This window comes from Notothenia coriiceps, unplaced genomic scaffold (assembly GCF_000735185.1).
Source record: "Notothenia coriiceps isolate Sejong01 unplaced genomic scaffold, NC01 NC01_scaffold00010596, whole genome shotgun sequence".
NCBI lineage: Eukaryota > Metazoa > Chordata > Actinopteri > Perciformes > Nototheniidae > Notothenia > Notothenia coriiceps.
The window spans coordinates 130654-147711 of record NW_011343297.1 but is presented as its reverse complement, the minus strand read 5'-3'; the positions used below and the strand labels follow the sequence as shown (position 1 = coordinate 147711).

General features: G+C 42.3%; 2 protein-coding genes across 2 annotated transcripts in view; one reads left to right on the top strand and one right to left on the bottom strand.

Moving 5' to 3' along the window:
• Nucleotides 1-17058, bottom strand: part of htt (huntingtin) — a 55437-nt gene that overhangs the window by 4836 nt on the left and 33543 nt on the right. Inside the window, exons 31-43 of the mRNA XM_010771871.1 lie at nucleotides 7576-7677; nucleotides 7230-7414; nucleotides 7023-7149; nucleotides 6521-6624; nucleotides 5873-6027; nucleotides 5548-5687; nucleotides 5369-5454; nucleotides 4834-4964; nucleotides 4616-4748; nucleotides 3995-4150; nucleotides 3700-3890; nucleotides 3071-3185; nucleotides 2294-2507 (exon numbers count right to left, since the gene is read on the bottom strand). Of these exons, the coding sequence (XP_010770173.1) occupies nucleotides 2294-2507; nucleotides 3071-3185; nucleotides 3700-3890; nucleotides 3995-4150; nucleotides 4616-4748; nucleotides 4834-4964; nucleotides 5369-5454; nucleotides 5548-5687; nucleotides 5873-6027; nucleotides 6521-6624; nucleotides 7023-7149; nucleotides 7230-7414; nucleotides 7576-7677 (1839 nt within the window). The remainder of the gene's footprint in view (nucleotides 1-2293; nucleotides 2508-3070; nucleotides 3186-3699; nucleotides 3891-3994; nucleotides 4151-4615; nucleotides 4749-4833; nucleotides 4965-5368; nucleotides 5455-5547; nucleotides 5688-5872; nucleotides 6028-6520; nucleotides 6625-7022; nucleotides 7150-7229; nucleotides 7415-7575; nucleotides 7678-17058) is intronic.
• On the top strand, nucleotides 8793-9788 carry LOC104946102 (homeodomain-interacting protein kinase 1-like). Its single transcript, XM_010771860.1, has 3 exons — nucleotides 8793-9211; nucleotides 9334-9515; nucleotides 9635-9788. The coding sequence occupies exons 1-3, from the start codon at nucleotides 9152-9154 to the stop codon at nucleotides 9753-9755; spliced, it is 363 nt and encodes a 120-aa protein (XP_010770162.1). The 5' UTR covers nucleotides 8793-9151; the 3' UTR covers nucleotides 9756-9788.

Here is a 17058-nt window from a genome sequence, read left to right as displayed (position 1 = left end):
GGAAGTCGCAACGGCTAATTTCAAAATAAACGTGGATTTGCGTAAAAAACTATTTTTTCGGGGTTCGGGTGTTTTGTTTGATTTTAAACAAACAAAGTCTTGGCTTTCAGAATATGAAACTTTTATTTCCAAACTCACACGATAAATAAATTCTTTAAGCTTATAAAGGGAAGATGACAGGCAATCTGCTCCCCCGCAGCGCCGCCCCCCCTCCCTCCGGCTGACATTATGAATGTAAGCGTAGAGTAATCATAAATAACACGGCAGGGTCCGTTACAGTTTGTTTTCATCTGATTTCAATTAAACAAAGTCTTGGCTTTCAGAATATTAAACTTTTTTCGGCAAATTCAGATGATAAATACAACTTTGAAGCTTGTAACGGCATAATTACGAGCGGAGAACGGAGTAATTTAACGTCACAGCAGGCATAACAACAGCCGGTGTTTCTCGTGAGGGTTTTCCCCGGGAAACAAACGCAATACACACAAACGCAAAATTACACAAACACACACTCGCGAGCTTCTCCCAGACCAGTAATCCAAACGAAAATATCTTCCCTCCGTAGTATTTTGATCATTTGCTCCGCTAATAATCAATCAGATCGATGGATTCCAGAGAAGAGAAAACTTTGAAGGCGTTTTTCTCAAAATGATGACAAGGTGACAGTCATTATATAATGTGACATATTTCGCTTAATATTTGGAGTACAAAAACAATCCTGATATCATTAGAAAGCTAGGAATATCCTCTTTCCAGCAGTGTATACAACTCAAAATGTGTCTTCGGGTCAATGCGACTGATTTCGAAAGAGCAGGTCACATATGTAAACTATAATATATGTACTGTTAGCTTAATGCATGGGGGCATGCACAATCAGACATAAGCTGGTGAGTTAGTATTTCAGTAGAATAAGAGGCAGCAATATATTCCGACATTTGTTTTGATTAGGATTGCCTAAATTCTGCTTCATAGAATGTCCCAATTTCTTTTAGCGTCAACCTCAGCTATGAAAGAAGCTCCTCCAGTGAGGGACACAGTAATGGGACACACCAGCAGAAGCCAAAGTGGGAATTGGTGTAGATGAAGGGCTGCTACTATGACTTATTTTATGATCAACTCATCACCAGATGACTTTCTAGACTTCTAAATATATAACATGTCAAAAAATTGTGAAACATGTCAATTGTAGTTTCTGTACGTCCAAGGTGATGTCTTTAAATGTCTTAATTGTCAGTCCAAAACCCAAAGTTAAACAGGAAATCTTTTATTATCTTTGCTTTTTATCCTTGCTTTTAAATTAGTGTTTTTAAATGTCATTTTATATCATTGCTTTTAAATGAGTGTTTCTAGATATCATTTTATAATATGTTTCTTAATGTCTTTCATTTTTGTAAAGCACTTTGAATTGCCTTGTGTTGAAACGTGCTATATAAATAAACTTGCACTACATTTTACTACTAAATAGAGTGTTTTTATATTTGAATACGATTTTGGTTGGATTTCCGAAATAAGGTCTGGGGTTAACCCAAGCTCATGAGATGTTCAAGTCTTGTTCGAAGGCATTAGAAAAGGTCTGTAATTACCCTACTGGTGAATGTAGAAGCTTCTATATATTTCAAAAACGGCGGTTGCAACTAAGTGACTAAATGAGACTACTAAACGTTATCGCGCTGAACATTAGCCAGCTTGAGCTCAGATGTGGCGATGTGCAGTTTGGGATGCAGTTCATTTATAGCCTTATGTTATACTTATTAACTGGCAACTGCATTTATGCTTCCTTAATCATAAAAGTATGTGAATACATGAAGATTATCCTGCTGAAAAAAACGTGTAAGTATCTTAAACATATGTTTGCCACAGAGTTTATTTTCTGCAATATTTTGACATCCAATTGAAAGCAGCCCTTGCTATGCTAACTTCCAATTTTGAGGCAAAAAACAGTCATCAATATTAGAAAGGAAGGGGTCTAATGTAAGTCACAGGAAATAAATGGGACACATCCTTACTAAAGCTTAATCAGTACTGACATTAGCTTGAGCTTAGCATTAGTTTGCAGAGCTTTAAATGTATGTACAAATTACAATGCTAGGTTAAGTGTTGATGAACGTATTAAGAGTGCCCGTGCAGGTGGGTAGACCAGCTAGCTCAATCCAATAGTGCATTTTCAGTGAATTGAGAAAGTCAGTTATAGCAGTAATGGAAACACCAGTCCTCATTACAGTACATGCTGCCGATGAAGCCAGAATGCTACGTTACGTTTGTGGACTGTCAGTCTTTGGAGAGCTTTTCTTACCGGTGTACATGCAGGTGAGCATGAGGCCCAGGGCAGCCATGGCTCTGTGTGGCGACGGCATGTTGACTCGATCCACGCTGAGTTTGACCAGCGCTTCTCCGTCCAGGCGGGACAGCTGCTCCGACAGCAGCAGGCGCTCCAGGCCCCGCAGCACACAGTGGTAGATGACGGAGGGGGTGGAGTCCTCGCTGGCCGACACCATCACACCACACACCTGGAAGCCAGAGGCAGGAAATAAATCCTTGTATATATATTCTGTTTTAGTGGTTGTGTTTGCCATGAGAGAGATAAATGGACTTCATCTATATTTATATAGCGCCTTTCCATTTTCTTTGTACCCTTTTCTCCTTCATCCTAGTGAGCCGCGAATCATTTAATGTATTTTTGTTTGTTTGTTTCCCTTAGGGTTAGACAGCACTTTTGGAAAAATCAATGATTCTGTTTGTTGTTTTGTCCTTGGTTTCCCCCTGAGTTAAATGGATTCAATTCAAACACAATATATAGCTACAAACCAATGGTGCCATCAATTGTTTTCCTCTAATTGCAAATCACGGGCCGGGCTTTGTTTTGGGAACCTGGAGAGAATAAATGTTCCTATCTTTGATGTAGTGCTTCTATTAACCTAGATTAGGGCATTATTACAATACCAAAGATATACAACAGCAAATCAACTCAAAGTATTTTATTCATTTACAGATTTTATTTGCGTCCCTTTCTTTAATGATGACAACTAGTGAAGTTTACGTGACTTCAAACATATACAGACGGAATGTTTACCTGTATAATGCCAGCCATAAACTCAGCCCCTACGTCCAGAGGGTAGTTCTCCATCATGTAGAAGGCCACGGCGCACATCACCAACACATGCTGCTGGTTGTGCAGGTTCACACAGCTGCAGCACACAGAGAGAGGATACAGACAAACAAAGTTGGTGGAACAAAATTAAGATTGAAATAAAACAGAAAGACCAGTAATGTGTTGGTTTGAAATGCATAGGGCAGCACCCAGTGGCTAAATGTTGCACTCCATTCTCGCATTGTTATTTGGATTCTATTTTTTGTATTGGTCCCGAATTTGGAAATTGTCTTTTGAGCAGCATGTGGAAAAGGAATTAAAGATGAATAATTTAGAATATAAAATAAAAAAGTAAATATATGGATATCAAGAGTAGAAAGAGATTTATATATATACAAATAAATTAGGGTTATCAAAAAGTGACAAACAGAGTTAAGTCCTGTTAAAAAAAACAATTAAGAAACTATGAAGCTGTGAGTTCTCTGCTAGCAACAGGTGAGGCGATGTATAAGGTTGTAGCTGTTGACAGGAATGGTTTCCCGTCACATTGTTATTGCAGATTCTGTGCTAAATATAGAGCTTTAGTCTCCTAGACAATGAGCGGTACTCACTGAGCGATGGCCCTCAGGTTGGACAGTAGGTACTCGGAGATGGTGGGAATGAGCTGTTTGGCCGTGTCGTCCAGCAGGTCACACTCCAACACGTACAGCACCCCGTGCAGAGCCCCCATGCGGCTGGGAAGGTGGGTGCTGCGCAGGGTGGTCTCCAACAGGCGGCACACAGGCTCCGCTATTGCTTTGTCCTACAGATGTACATTTTAGAGTGTTCAGACACTGTGTAGTGTAGGATTATTGACAAACTCCTGCATCTTATCACATCCTTCCGACCACACTAAGCTGTACTCACCATTCCCAGGACGGCGGCAGCCTTGCAGATGGCAGGCACCAGGTATTGGTTGAGGATCTCGTCCTCTGGGGGGTGGAGCTTCTGCAGTTCCATCAGGGTGGAGAACATCATGTCGAACTGGTTCCTCTCTGTGAACAGGTCCGACACCGCCAGCAGCTACAGAGAACAACAGGAGGAAGACAGTGAGAGGTTGAGAGCAGTGTTACGGGTTACATTCCACTCTGTTATTATTACGCATAGTTTTAATGAAAAGATATGGGCAAGATACTATAAATAGTGGATTTCATTTCCCATTCCCGAAAGCACTTTGTTAATCTCTCCTTCCTTACAGAGAGGAGAAGAGTATACGCTCTTTGGATTATTTCAAGGTTTGGTCAGTCCCCCCTAGTGGAGCTGAACATACACATGAACATTTATTGTTTAGTCCCCTCAAACATTTCTTGTTTTCTCAGAAAAGACAAGGTTATAGAATTCTATCTGTTTCTGGGGTGAGGAAATAGCAAACTAGAGTCTTTTTCTAATGCCATGTTAAGAATAACTTTACAACTGTAAACAGATATAGGAAAACTCTCTTGACTAGTATTAACTGATGTCTGGTTGAAGTGGTGCATGGTAGCTCACCGATCGGACCACCTCACTGATGAGGATGGTCGGGGTCCTCCTGTTGCTCGGGGAGCCGGGGATCAGCCACTGACTGTAGAGCTCCAGGAGGAACTGGGAACACGAATGAATGTCCACTCCTGCACGGTGCTTCCTGAAAGCAGGAAATACAGCGGTAAGTCATGTTAGGTATTCCCGTTCAGTGCATATGTGTGCGGGGAACATCTTGTTTGACAGACCTGGAGTTGATAGGAGATGTGGGCGGGGAGATGGGGGCTGGAGTGTCTGCTTCATCTTCTTCATCCTCCCCCCATTCTTCCTCTCTCAGTGGGGTGATGTTGTTACCTAGCCACACTGAGTGGATGGAGACCTAGAGGGTGAAGGAAACAAATGTTCATTGTGATAATGAAAATCTCTTAAAGTTTAGAACCTAAACCAAAACACACTGTTCCTCGTAGGGCTGGGCATTCATATATCAATTGTGATGAGATATCGTCAAATATTTTGGATATCGTAGTATCAGAACATAATGGTTGTCTTTCCCTGGTTTTAAAGACTGCATTATAATAAAATACTTTCTAATGCTTATTATTTGTCTTTAGCCACCAAGTCATTATATCTACATTACTCATGATTATTTATCAAAAATCTCATTGTCTATATATTTTAAAGCACATAGTCATCTTAACATTGATATTGAGGTATTTGGTAAAAAAACAAAACACAATATTGTATAAACTCCATTTAGCCCAGCTGTTTTCATGCATCACATACCTGTCCTAGTTTGTAGTCCATATTTCCCATCTCCCTCTCTGTGTTGATCTGAAGCAGCAGCTTCTCATGGCTGATCAGTGTGCCTGCTAAAAATAAAAAATAAATAAAAAGAAAATTAGAGTTTGGAGGTGTGAGGGCAGCAGCTGTAGGCCTGGTGAGAGGCTTTGTGGATGTGTTACCAGCGGAAGCTGCCGACAGTGAGGGCACAGGGTCCCAGGCGTGGTATGGGTGGTGTGTGTGGACGTTGTCTCTCTTCGACACAAGAGACTGAATCTCTCTCTCCACCTCGCCTCTGATCACTGCCAGTTTCCTTCCAAACCTGGGCACATAGTGTTATTGTGATTAATAGTGTATTATTTTTTTATTATTATACTGGTATTTGTTTGGCTAAAATAATATATTGTATTGTTATTATTATGAATGACTATACATTTCCTAATAATGTCCTGTAGAAACATAAATGATTTTATCTAATGTAAATCAAGTGTGATTGTGTAAGCGTACCGTGTTTCCAGGGCTTTGAGGCTCTTGTTGCGAGGCTGCTGTTCCAGACAGCTGACTGCAGGATTGCCAGCAGTGGGCAGGGTCATGGCACTCAGCACCAGGCTGGTGATGGCCTGCACTGCTAACACATTCAACTGGGTTCGCTCCAAGTCCTCCTAGAGACAAAGAGGAGAAACAAAACATTGAGCAGGATGGGAAAAACTAAATAGCTATGGTGTAATTAAATACACAAAGCATGAGTATGTCTTCACGGCTCACACACTGAATTTACACAAAGGCATGATTTTTAAGTCTTCGTAATTATTGGATGTCTACATTTGATACATTTTCTGAGACCTTTAGAGTCAAAATGACCCCTTCTCCTCTTATGGTAATATTTGGAGTCGTTCCGGAGGAGATTGTCTTTTCCAGACATTACTAAAACGCTGTGGCTTTCGCTGCCCTAAATGCTAGGCGACTTGGAAGCGTCTCACATTTATGTCCAGTGGGTGGCGGAACTTATCTCGTTATCTTTCAGGTAGCTCACAGTCTCAAAAAGATTGGTGATCTCTGAGTTACAGGATTGATGGGGTTCTGTAGACATATCAGATTCACTAACCAGCAGCACGTTTAAGGATATAAAGAATATTCTTGAGTGTGTGTGTTTACCTCCTGCTGCGTCTCCTCCTCCTGGTCCATAGTGATGGGTTGGGTGACCAGCACCCCCAGCAGTGTGGCCCAGGTCTCCTCAAACTGAGTCCTGCTGCTCCAGCCTTGAAGGTATAACAGAGCAATTTACATGAAGCCCAAAATGCAGAAAGTTTCCAGCGCAATAATATTCTAGACTTGCAAAAATGGGTAAGAGACAATAGGGCTGTGAAAATGGCCAGAAGTAATTCAAACGTATTCCTAATAAATAAAAAAAACATATGTTGCAACCGTACAAATAAACAGTGTTACGCATTAGGTCCATGAATGTCCTAAATGGGCGGCGTAGTAGTATCATTTATATTTTATTTATTCAAACGTCTTTAACCACACGCCAAAGCACGTGCAATTCACACATAAATACTCAGATTTGAAATCCTTGTTGACAGCCCTAGTAGACAACATCATTTATTTTATAAACCTAAATAAGACTTTAAAGGGACAGCATGTTTCATGACTGTACCCAGTGTGTTGATGCGGTAGAGGAACTCTCTGAAGACATCCTTTTCCTGCAGGAAGTCCACAGGGATCTCAGGCAGCGTGGTGCCGTACTCTCCTCCTGGCTGAGGGGACCAGCCCAGTTTCCAAACCTACACACAAACACAACATTTAAATATACAAATCCATCCATTTGTACAAACTCTATGCATGATATCTTACACACACTGACCAGTGGAGGTACTCGGGTGTAGCTGTTGACCAGAGGCAGCCGGGACAGACTGATGACAATGTTGCGCAGGGTTGGTGTGAGGAAAGCGGGAAATGCACTGTTTCTATGGTGACCCAGGGCAAGGATGCTCTGCAGGCCTTCCACCAGCTCCGCCATGATCTCGCATGCTTGCGACTCGCAAATGTCTGCAACATACAGGTGAAAGCTTTTAGAGATATATGATGACAAATTCCCCTTGTAGGTCAGAGGACATTCCTTTCAATAGAGTGGCAAAGCAAAGCCCTTAAATTCCAAATCACATGAAACAACCCAGAAGTTTGACTGACTCTCTTAAAAGAGCACTTACGGTCAGCAAGTGCCGTGTCCACCTCGTCTCCTTCGGCGTCTCTCTCCGCCCTAGTCTTCTTCTTCTCCGGATGCAGAAGCTGGTCACCAGGACTCACAGCAACTAGAAAGGCGAGACAAACCGTTAGACCGTTATTGAAATGACAATCAGAAATGCTGAGTCTTAGGTCACTCATGGCCTACAATATTTATAATATATTATACATAATAGGCATTTCACATGGGGCTATTTGCCATCGAGTACTGTACTTTAATAAAAATGTAGGCGCTGATACTTGAGTAAAAGTACAAAGTATCAAAATGTGAAAATACTTTGTACTTTTACTCAACTAGTTTGTTAGCCAATATTGTACCTTTAACTCCACCACATTATATGTACATGTGACTTCTATGTTTTATTAAGATACATTTTACAAGTTTCCTCAATTGCGGATGAATTCCATGGAATGTTCCATCAGAGTGGATGGAACTCCAGAATGGAACACTGGAAGGTTTTAGAAACATATGGACCGGCTTCCAGGCCAACTGTTCAGTTATTCACCTGAAATTGAGACGCACAGACACACATCTGTTGCTCCTCACCGCCTTTTCAACACAAGTACGATTTGATTCAGAACTATCAGAGACAATAAGTGACATGTCAGTCACAGGTAAGCAGAGAGTAGTAAACAAAAGTCAGTAAAGTCAAGTCCGGAAAAACAGACTTAAGTTTATGTTTGCCCAATGCACTGTTTTTATTTAGTCTGTGGTTACAAAATAAGAACCAGGTTTAGTACTAAGTGATCAAATACATGTTTCCTATTTTTTTTAAAACTAATGAAAGTAACATGTCATGGTTAGAAAAATCTTCTTTTTTTTTTAATCCTAAATCTTGTAATTGAGTACATCTTTCTAAATAAAGTTGCACTTTATTTTTTCTCCATTGCCCCAGAAACATGTAAATCTGGAATTTACAAAACTTAAGTTGAGCGGGTTTTTTCTCAAATTTGTTATATGTCCAGGGACGCATTCAGAATCGAAAGAAAAAACAAAAAGGATATTTGATCTTGCATTAGAAATCAGTGAAAGCACTGAGTGAATGTGATATAGACTGTGAAATGTAACTTTGTATCCATTTCCTCCTCTTTCCTCTCCTCCACAGACGATTTCCCGATCCACGAGGGGACCCTGCTGTCCTCCGGCTACGAGGTGCAGGCCTTTCTCGGGGAGGGCAGCTTTGGTAAGGTGGCCATGTGTATGGACAATGTAACCAACACAAAGAAGGCCGTTAAAATATCCAAGGATGGACCCCTTTTCTTTGAGCGAGCTATGGAAGAGGTAGGTTACAAACTCTTATTATAAAATCTGAAGCTGCATTATGAGATATTTTGAAATGAGAAACCTACAACCTCGTATTGAAGGGGACAAACAAATGGCAATAATCACATTTTGTATTTCTTCCACAGATTAAAATTCTCCAGAAGCTGCAGACTCTCGATTCCGATAAATGCAGTCTGGTGAAATGGTATGGCTCGTTCTACCATGAAAAGTTAATTTGTTTGGAGTTTGAGCTCCTGGACCTGAGTCTCTATGAGTACATGCTGCAGAGAAAACACAACGCTCTGCCCATAGCTGAGATCCATCCAGTTTTACGTCAAGTATGTGGAATCATTCCTTTCTTTAGGAGCATCATTTAATTACTTGAGATTTAATGAGAAATCAGAACTGAAAATGTACATTGTTGTGATCCTAAAGCATCTCAATCTTTGTGTTTCTTCAGCTGACAACAGCACTGCTCCACCTTGAGGCCCTGGAAATAATCCACGCTGATATAAAGCCTGAGAATATTATGGTGGTGAACCGCTTGCAGCATCCGCTTCAGGTCAAACTCATTGACTTCGGCCTGGCTCGCCACGTGTCCGAGGCCGTTCCAGGGACCGCTGTTCAGAGTCTGTGGTACAGGTAGGAATAATAAAACATGTGGCACAGAGGCTGCGGCTTTGATGCAAACATTAAAAGTCTGTTTCTGTAAAGGAAAATAAACAAAAGTGAGCTTAAAATAAGTTTTCCTCTCCTTTCAGGGCACCAGAGGTCCTCCTGGGCATGGACTTCAGTGAACAGATTGACATGTGGTCTCTCGGTGCTGTGATTGCGGAAATAGCAGCAGGCTTTGGACTGTTCCCCGCGGACCCACGAATATGACAACACTGAAAAAAATTGTGAACTGGTGGGTCAGCCTCCAGGATGTTTCTTTTGAACTGGTGGGACCAAAAAAGCAGGCTTCTTACTTTTAACATCAGAGGGGAGCTACCAAACAGCAAATCTGGGCACTTAAGGTGGGTGTGTGTGTCCGGTCCGGTCCGCTCCTTCTCAGCGGGATAAAACAAGTAACCAAAAGTGTTTCTCCCTCCTGTAACTCTCAAGGGGAAGTTGCATTTACAGACTGGGCCATTCAACCTTCAGAGGGGATAGGAAAAACCCAAAGGGTTGCTCCAACCCTGAGGGGTCTCTTGATGGGACCTGGGGAGGTAGGTTTTTCTTTTTATTAAGGGATAATAATGTCATTAACAAGTATTTTTCTACCCAAATGTAAGCCTGTTTTTATGACTGCGTTGGCTGGTGTTTAAAAGATGACCTTAGGGACAGGTTTTAACCTTCAAATTTTCTTTTCGCAGGCGTAATTCCATTAAGGGGACCCACATGGCAAGAGAGAGGGAGTGCGAACTTGTGGAACCTTCTTGAAAAGATGCTTGTAGTTGGGGCCGACAAGTGGGGGGGACGGATTTTTTCCCCTCGCCATTCCTGGGAGCCAATCCTTCTTCGCTTGTGGAGCAGGACCTGGAAGGTCAGGGCCAGAAACGGGCACTGAAAAACCGTGAGTTGCTTTCAGCCTTCTTCTTCATGTCAACGAGTCTCACCCACAAACGGCCTTCACTGGACTAAGAGCTTCCCCAAAAGCGGCATTTGGAAAACGTAATCTTTTTGATAGCAGAGGGAACTCTGAAAAAAACAAGTGTCACTCTGCAAAGCATTTCAAAGGGAAACGTCCAAAGAGTGTTCGTCAAGGGGGGGGCTGTGGGGACTCGTTCCCCGAGCAAAGATAGTTCTCTGCTCAGCAGGAAAACGGGTTTATTTTAAGCTTGCGACGAAAGCTGCTCACATGAGGGCCTGGTCAAGTCCCCAACCATGTCTATAAAGCCCCCTCACCAGGGGTCTCATGTGTTTTTTAGATTCGCACTAGACTTCTTTGTGGTTGTTTTTTCAGGGGGTTATCAAAGTGACCGCGGCGAAAGAAAAAAGCAGAGTCAGGAGATTCTTGAAAGAGCATCAGGAAACGCCTCTCTCTGCTTCCCTTGTTTCCGCTGTGGACAGGCAACTTGAACCACCCCCCAATTTTGGGGCCCTGGTCTTTCGTATTCTATTGTTTAAATGGTTTTGGTTTTTTTTCCTCAGTAAATATATGTGGACTTCAACTTTAAAAAGCCTTGTGTGATGTGTGGTGAACTTAATAAAGGGGAGATTTTACTTTCTGGTTCCTGTTTTTGTTATTATAGTATACCAATAACTTGGTATGTTGGTTTAGTAATTTATGCCGTTTTCGTAACTTAAGGAAATGTGATCTTCTTATAGTGTGCCATTATTTTTAGGTTAGTTTGAGGGTATGTTTTCTACCGGGGAAAAAGATGGAACGTAAACCAACCCCCTTTTTCTTTGTGATTTGTTGAAACACAAGAAGCAGTAAGTTGACCAAACCAAATTCATGAATTTTTAATTGAGCGAATTCCACAAAAGCTCTTCGAGGGGTTATTTGAAGAACAAGTGTGGGTTCCAATTGGAGAAAAACTAAGCAAAATCATCTGGTCGATGGAGGGATATTGTCCCAAAAACGCTTCTCAGGGTACTTAAATATTTAAAACCCACAATTCTATTTAAAGATAAAAGTGAGGATTTTTTCGTAAGGGGATTAAAAAAATGAGGGGTTTAAAGGTTTATGGGTTTTGCCATTTCTGACCTAGAAATAGAATAATAGAAGGATTAAATTAAGGTAGAACATCCCAAAAAAAAAATATACATAAACTGAAAACTTTTGTTGCCCTTACTGAGGAGCACAATATTACTCTTCTTTCCACTTCCAGGGTGGGTTCCCAACAGGGCTTCAGTTTAGGCCTTTATCGCGCACTTGCTTTACCAGTAACCCATACTTGGAAGCAACGGGCCATGGCAGTTCCACTTGTGGTATGGCAGGGACGGGGATAGGGGGCTAACATCACAAAATAAGTTCCGAACTTGATATTTCTTATTTTATTTTTTTTTGTTTTTTACTGCATTTACCAGGTAGGTCGGATCCCTTTTCCCCGTTAGATTAGGGATAACGAGAAAAAAGAACTATACATTTTGTCCAAGAAATTAAAATTCAAAGTATAATGAAATTGGAATTGGGCTTGCTAAATTTAGTTCTGCTAAACCCCATACCAATAAGGACTAATTCCGATTTTTCATAAAACTCGATTTGTATTTAAAGGCCCAACTTTAACCGAAAAACTCTGGGCCCTTTACCGCTCCAACCCACACCCTCGCTATAAAACCCCGTTAAAAATCTGGCTTCTTAGTTCCCCCTAGGGTGGCCAGTTCAGCTTCTCCAAAATTAAGTTTATTTTGTGTGCATCCCTGCCAAGCAAGTAATGTGTTTTGGTTGGTTCTATAGTAATTGTACAGTTAAAAATTTATTAGGTTTTACCCAGCTTTTAATCAGTTTAAAAGTAAGTTTATTAAATTGGTTTGTGGTAACCCTTTTGCTGTGTGTATTAAAAGTAATGTACTTTTAATTTATAGGAGTTGTAGATTTATGTTACTAATGCCTGATGTTTGTTCTCTTTTTAAGGAAAAACCAACCCACACCATGTCTGAATGAAGATGCTTTGGCGGTGGAACTAACAAAAGAAATGTGAATCATTGTTTTTTTGTTTCTGACTTAGACTTCTTTTACTGGTTTGCTGTTGGGAAAACCTGGAATTATCTTAAACACCATTCCAACACTAGGGGGATTTATATATCCCATTTTATATTAAAAATGGGTCGTTGTTGGTTTTAAAGAGGAAGTCGTTTATGAGTTTCTTTATGAAGTTCGGAAATTTAACTAGGGGTTTTGTTTGTGCAAATATAGCTTTTTAAAAGGGTTCATTTGTTATATGTATACGCAGTATATTGTTTTAGTTTGGACGAGACGCTGGGACTATTAAAACATGGATTCAGTCCCCCGGGACCTTGGGAACTTGGGCCCCCCCCGATCTATGGTTCCCAGTCCGGCAAAGGGACATTTTGACTTGACATTCTTGAAACCCCCCTCCACCTTTGGCAATGGATGGTAAGGAGGTAGGAAGTAGATGAGGGAGTCAAGTGTGCGTTGCGTACTCCCGCGTTGGAGGTTTGTTCCAGACTCAGGGGCTGGCTGGGCAGGGCCAAGGCAACGCAGGACAGGAAAGGCCCACTTGTGCGGGGGCAGGGTTCCCCACCACTTGAGGGGGGGCAGGGCTGGGGTTCCTGAGGGCAGACGGGCCACGCCCACCGGGCGGGGAGTTACCAAAGGAGGAAGAAAAAAAGTGTGTTTTTAGACCGGAGTATAATTGGGAAGGGTTGCGGAAAAAAAACCGTGCTAAAAAGAGGATAAAGGCATTAGGCCCTGTACATTCCTCATTAAATAAGCCACACCAATATCGTTTTCATGTTAGTGGCTAAAAACTTGAAGATATTTTAGTAAAATTCTTGTGGTTGCTGGGTTTATTCCTTAGGGTGTATTTACAGCCAGTTTTTGGGAAGATTGATTTACCGTGTTTCGTTGTTTGCGAAATTGTATTCCACCAACTTTACATCATCCTTATCTTGTATTCTACCGTTTGGTGGTCAATAAAAGGGTGCAGGGCAAACATACCAGGCTGGTAGTGGAGTGTCTGTGTTTGCTTAAGATGCTATGGGGAACCATGCGGTCAGGGGAACCAGGCTTCCCTTTACGGGCCCGGTCAATAACCACTTCCACTTGCTGGCCCCCGTTCGGGTCGGTTAAAATTAACAAAATTTCCTTGGCTTCCCCTCACTGGCGTTCGGTTTCCCTGGTGTTTAGTTCCCCGATCCGTTTCCAGGGGAAGCCAGGAGGGAGCGGGGCCAAGGGGAAATCCCGACACGAGGAAGCGGGGAAAAAAATGAGGTTTTAAAAGGGCAACTGGCGGACGGTCCTTTTCTCCGGAGCGTACCGTGGAAAGCGAACGTCCGTTTGTGATTACGCCGCCACAAGCTGTTTCGGTCTGAACAGCGAAGCTCTGTCCCCGTTTATTTTCACCAAACACCCTGCCACAACACGTTTAAAATGACAAACCATGTGTATCATCTGTTGTAGGACCCCAATAAATTTAAAAATCAATAAGGAAACTCATTCTTCAAAAAAAAGATAAAACCCTGCCATTCTTTAAAATGTATTAAACGTAACCAATAGTTTGCGGATTCTATTGATTTAGAGTTTTTGCCGCACTTAGGGAAATAAATAAGTTGGGGAAAAGAAAAAATCTGGATATATATTAATCTATCCACGAAAAACGCCCGGTTCGAAGATTAACCATTCATTGGATTGCAACACTTTGTGCGTTCCTCGAGCCCCGCCGCAGCGCGCGGTTTTGTCCGCTGCGGCATAGCACCACGTCCACGTAAACACTCGCCCTGTGTACATACAGCTTCAATGACTGACGCCTGAGGGAAGATCGGACCGTTATGACACAATATACAACGACGAACACGAAAAGCAGTTCTCAGCGAAACAATTTTTTTCCCCATAACGCCCAACTCGGCGGAATACAATTGATTTCCTGTGACCGCCCACCCTGTGTGTTTCCAATATTACATCACATTATTTGTAACTAAATGATGCCATGAATTGAAACCCCAAACAATTTAAACCTTGGAAGGGGATACTCCTCGGTTGGTTTCACTTTATTTTTCTCCACTCGCTGGGTACTGCTGTCCCAGGTCAAGGGAAACAAGGGAAAGGCATGAGAATTCAGTGCATTGGCACTGCCCTCGTTCAATCAGTTGAGCGATATACGTTAGGGGGCGGGGCGAGTAGTCCTCAATCGGAGTAATGGGGGGGTGGTCTCCGGATTAATTTCGCTTCGCTCCATTATCGACCTCCTCGCTCCTCCGATCCGTCGGCAAAAATAAAGGAAAGGCCATTTGGGACGGTTTAACTCAAGAGGCGGGCAGGAGGGGACAAAAATCCCAAAACTTTTCCGGTGGGACCCGAGGACCGAGAAAAATGGAAGACTAGTCGGGACCTGAAGGGGAACAGGGGCCTTCTGTGGTGGAAGGCGCAGGTGGTGGGAGGTCGGTAAGCCTCCGGGGGTCGGGGCCGGTGACCCCTACGTTGCTCCAATGTTCACCCACCACTCCCAAAGCACACCCCACCCACACACGGACGCCACACGAACCACCCCACCACACAACCCACCCATCTGTTGAGAGAAACAACGAAAAGTGTTGAACAATTGGGCTTATGGATTAAAACATTGCACGGGCGCCGCTTATTGGTTTTCCGTCTAATGAAACATAAAGTTCTGGATTTTACAAAACCAAGATAGCGGTTTCCATAGCGGTTACCTTTGCTGAGCAGTTGAAAACATATCCTTCCCGTATCATTTGCTATTAGGCAATATTGATGGGAGGTTCAAGAGTATATAAAAAAAACCTCTTGTGATGGTGTGTTGGTTTCAAAATTTACCAAAAAAGGATTCATGCTTTTAAGACGTCCCTCAGAGCGGACTGAGAGAGAAGGCCTCGTCTAGAGCTGGAACGCGCGGGCAGGACATCGTCCAAAGCGGGTTGCTGCCCCGTGGGGCTAGTTGGGCCCCCCCAGCGCGCGCGCGGCGCGCGTCACCGCAGGCGAGCAAAAAAGAAGAACCCCACAATCTAAACCAGCCCAGGCTACCTTGGTATGAAAAAGCTGGGCAAACCACATTTCTGTTGTGTGTGATTTTAACCGAGCATCATTTAAAAGTATTTCATATTGCATCACAACCGAAATATAGATTTCTTTTGAAAAAGCCAGTTTCGGGCCCAGCGTAAGTTGTGGATAAAGATTCGGCATTTAACTAGTTGTAAACTAGTAGAATTACATTCAAGGTGTAAGTTTTGTTCCCCATTTAGTTTCCCACTTTGCGTCATCGCTAACAGTCCGACACAGGTTATTCTAGAAACAGGACATAAGTGAAAGACAAAAATGTTTAACAGAGTTTCACCTGACTTCCAGTATGGAGTGATTAAGGTAAATAAAAATAAAAAGACAATTCGCGATTTATCTCTGATGAAATCCAATTGCGAGACATTGTGGATTTATGCGCGGAGGTCGTGGACATTATTTCAGGAATGAAGAGGACATCACTTTGGAACACAAGAGAAGCTTTGACACAAAAGCGGGGCATATAATATACTATACGATCAGCAATTAGTGTTAGCAGTTCCTACTAATCTTTTTGTGATAGCTGTGTAGTAGTTATAGCAAAACATGGTTGTTAGGGGGTGTTTCCCTTCTTCGTCAGTTCCTAGTGGATAATGTGTGGCTTTTTAATATCTCAGATCCATAAAGCATGAAATAAAAATTTTTGCGCGCGATTTTGTTTCTTTAAAGGAAGTATTACTACTCTTCAGTGTTTTATGTTTTTCCTGTTTTTGGATGTATCTGGGTTTGTTTGGGTTCGCGTGAACTGTGCTCTAATTCTCCCTTTGGAGTGGTCTGTTTCCAACCATGTTGTTGTTGTGTTGCTGCGGGTGTTCTCCGTTGCAGAAACAGGTCGAACGGTAAGAAATACCTGGTCCCACAGTTGTGCTAGTAGGTCAGTAATGGCTAACCTCACTCACAATTACGCGGGTAGTTGTTAATTGAGCTGGTAGCTACTGTCCTCTACTAGTAATCTACATTAGCTAGTAGGTTACTTAATTGTAAGCTCCTACTAGCTCTCCATTGTAGACCGTTTGGTGGGTTGCTTCGTTTGTCCGAGGAGTCCTGCGAAGGCAATGCAGTGTTGTACCATTTCCCCCCCAGGGGTTGTGTCAGCTTCGTAGTCTAGGCAGTGTACATTCAGACTAAATCGGGATATGGCAGTCTTCATTGGATGATCGAGTTTGAAGATGCGCCTGATGTCGAGGCTCGTTTGAGTCCGACACTGAAGAATACATCATCGAGCAGAAGTCATTTAAAATGGGTATTTGTGTGGTGGAAAGGTGGTGTGTGGGTAAAATACGACATGCAGTCGAAGTGGAAGGAAATATCTAATTCCAGCCTGCTGATTATTAACTCACGCTACGTCTATGCTGTCTAACAGTGAGCATAGCTAGCTGAGATTAGCCGCAACTCTATATTTGACTGTGGCTAACTTCTTAGGAACGGTTAATGATGCTTAAGAAGCTTGTGCTTACAATCTTCCAACCTCTTTAATAAGAGTATATCTAAATACGGTAATAGATC

Coding starts and splice junctions, on each gene's coding strand:
- LOC104946102 (XM_010771860.1), top strand. CDS start 9,152: ATGCTGCAGAGAAAACACAACGCTCTGCCCATAGCTGAGATCCATCCA. Junction 9,212..9,333: donor TCCATCCAGTTTTACGTCAA/GTATGTGGAATC, acceptor GTGTTTCTTCAG/CTGACAACAGCACTGCTCCA. Junction 9,516..9,634: donor GTTCAGAGTCTGTGGTACAG/GTAGGAATAATA, acceptor CTCTCCTTTCAG/GGCACCAGAGGTCCTCCTGG.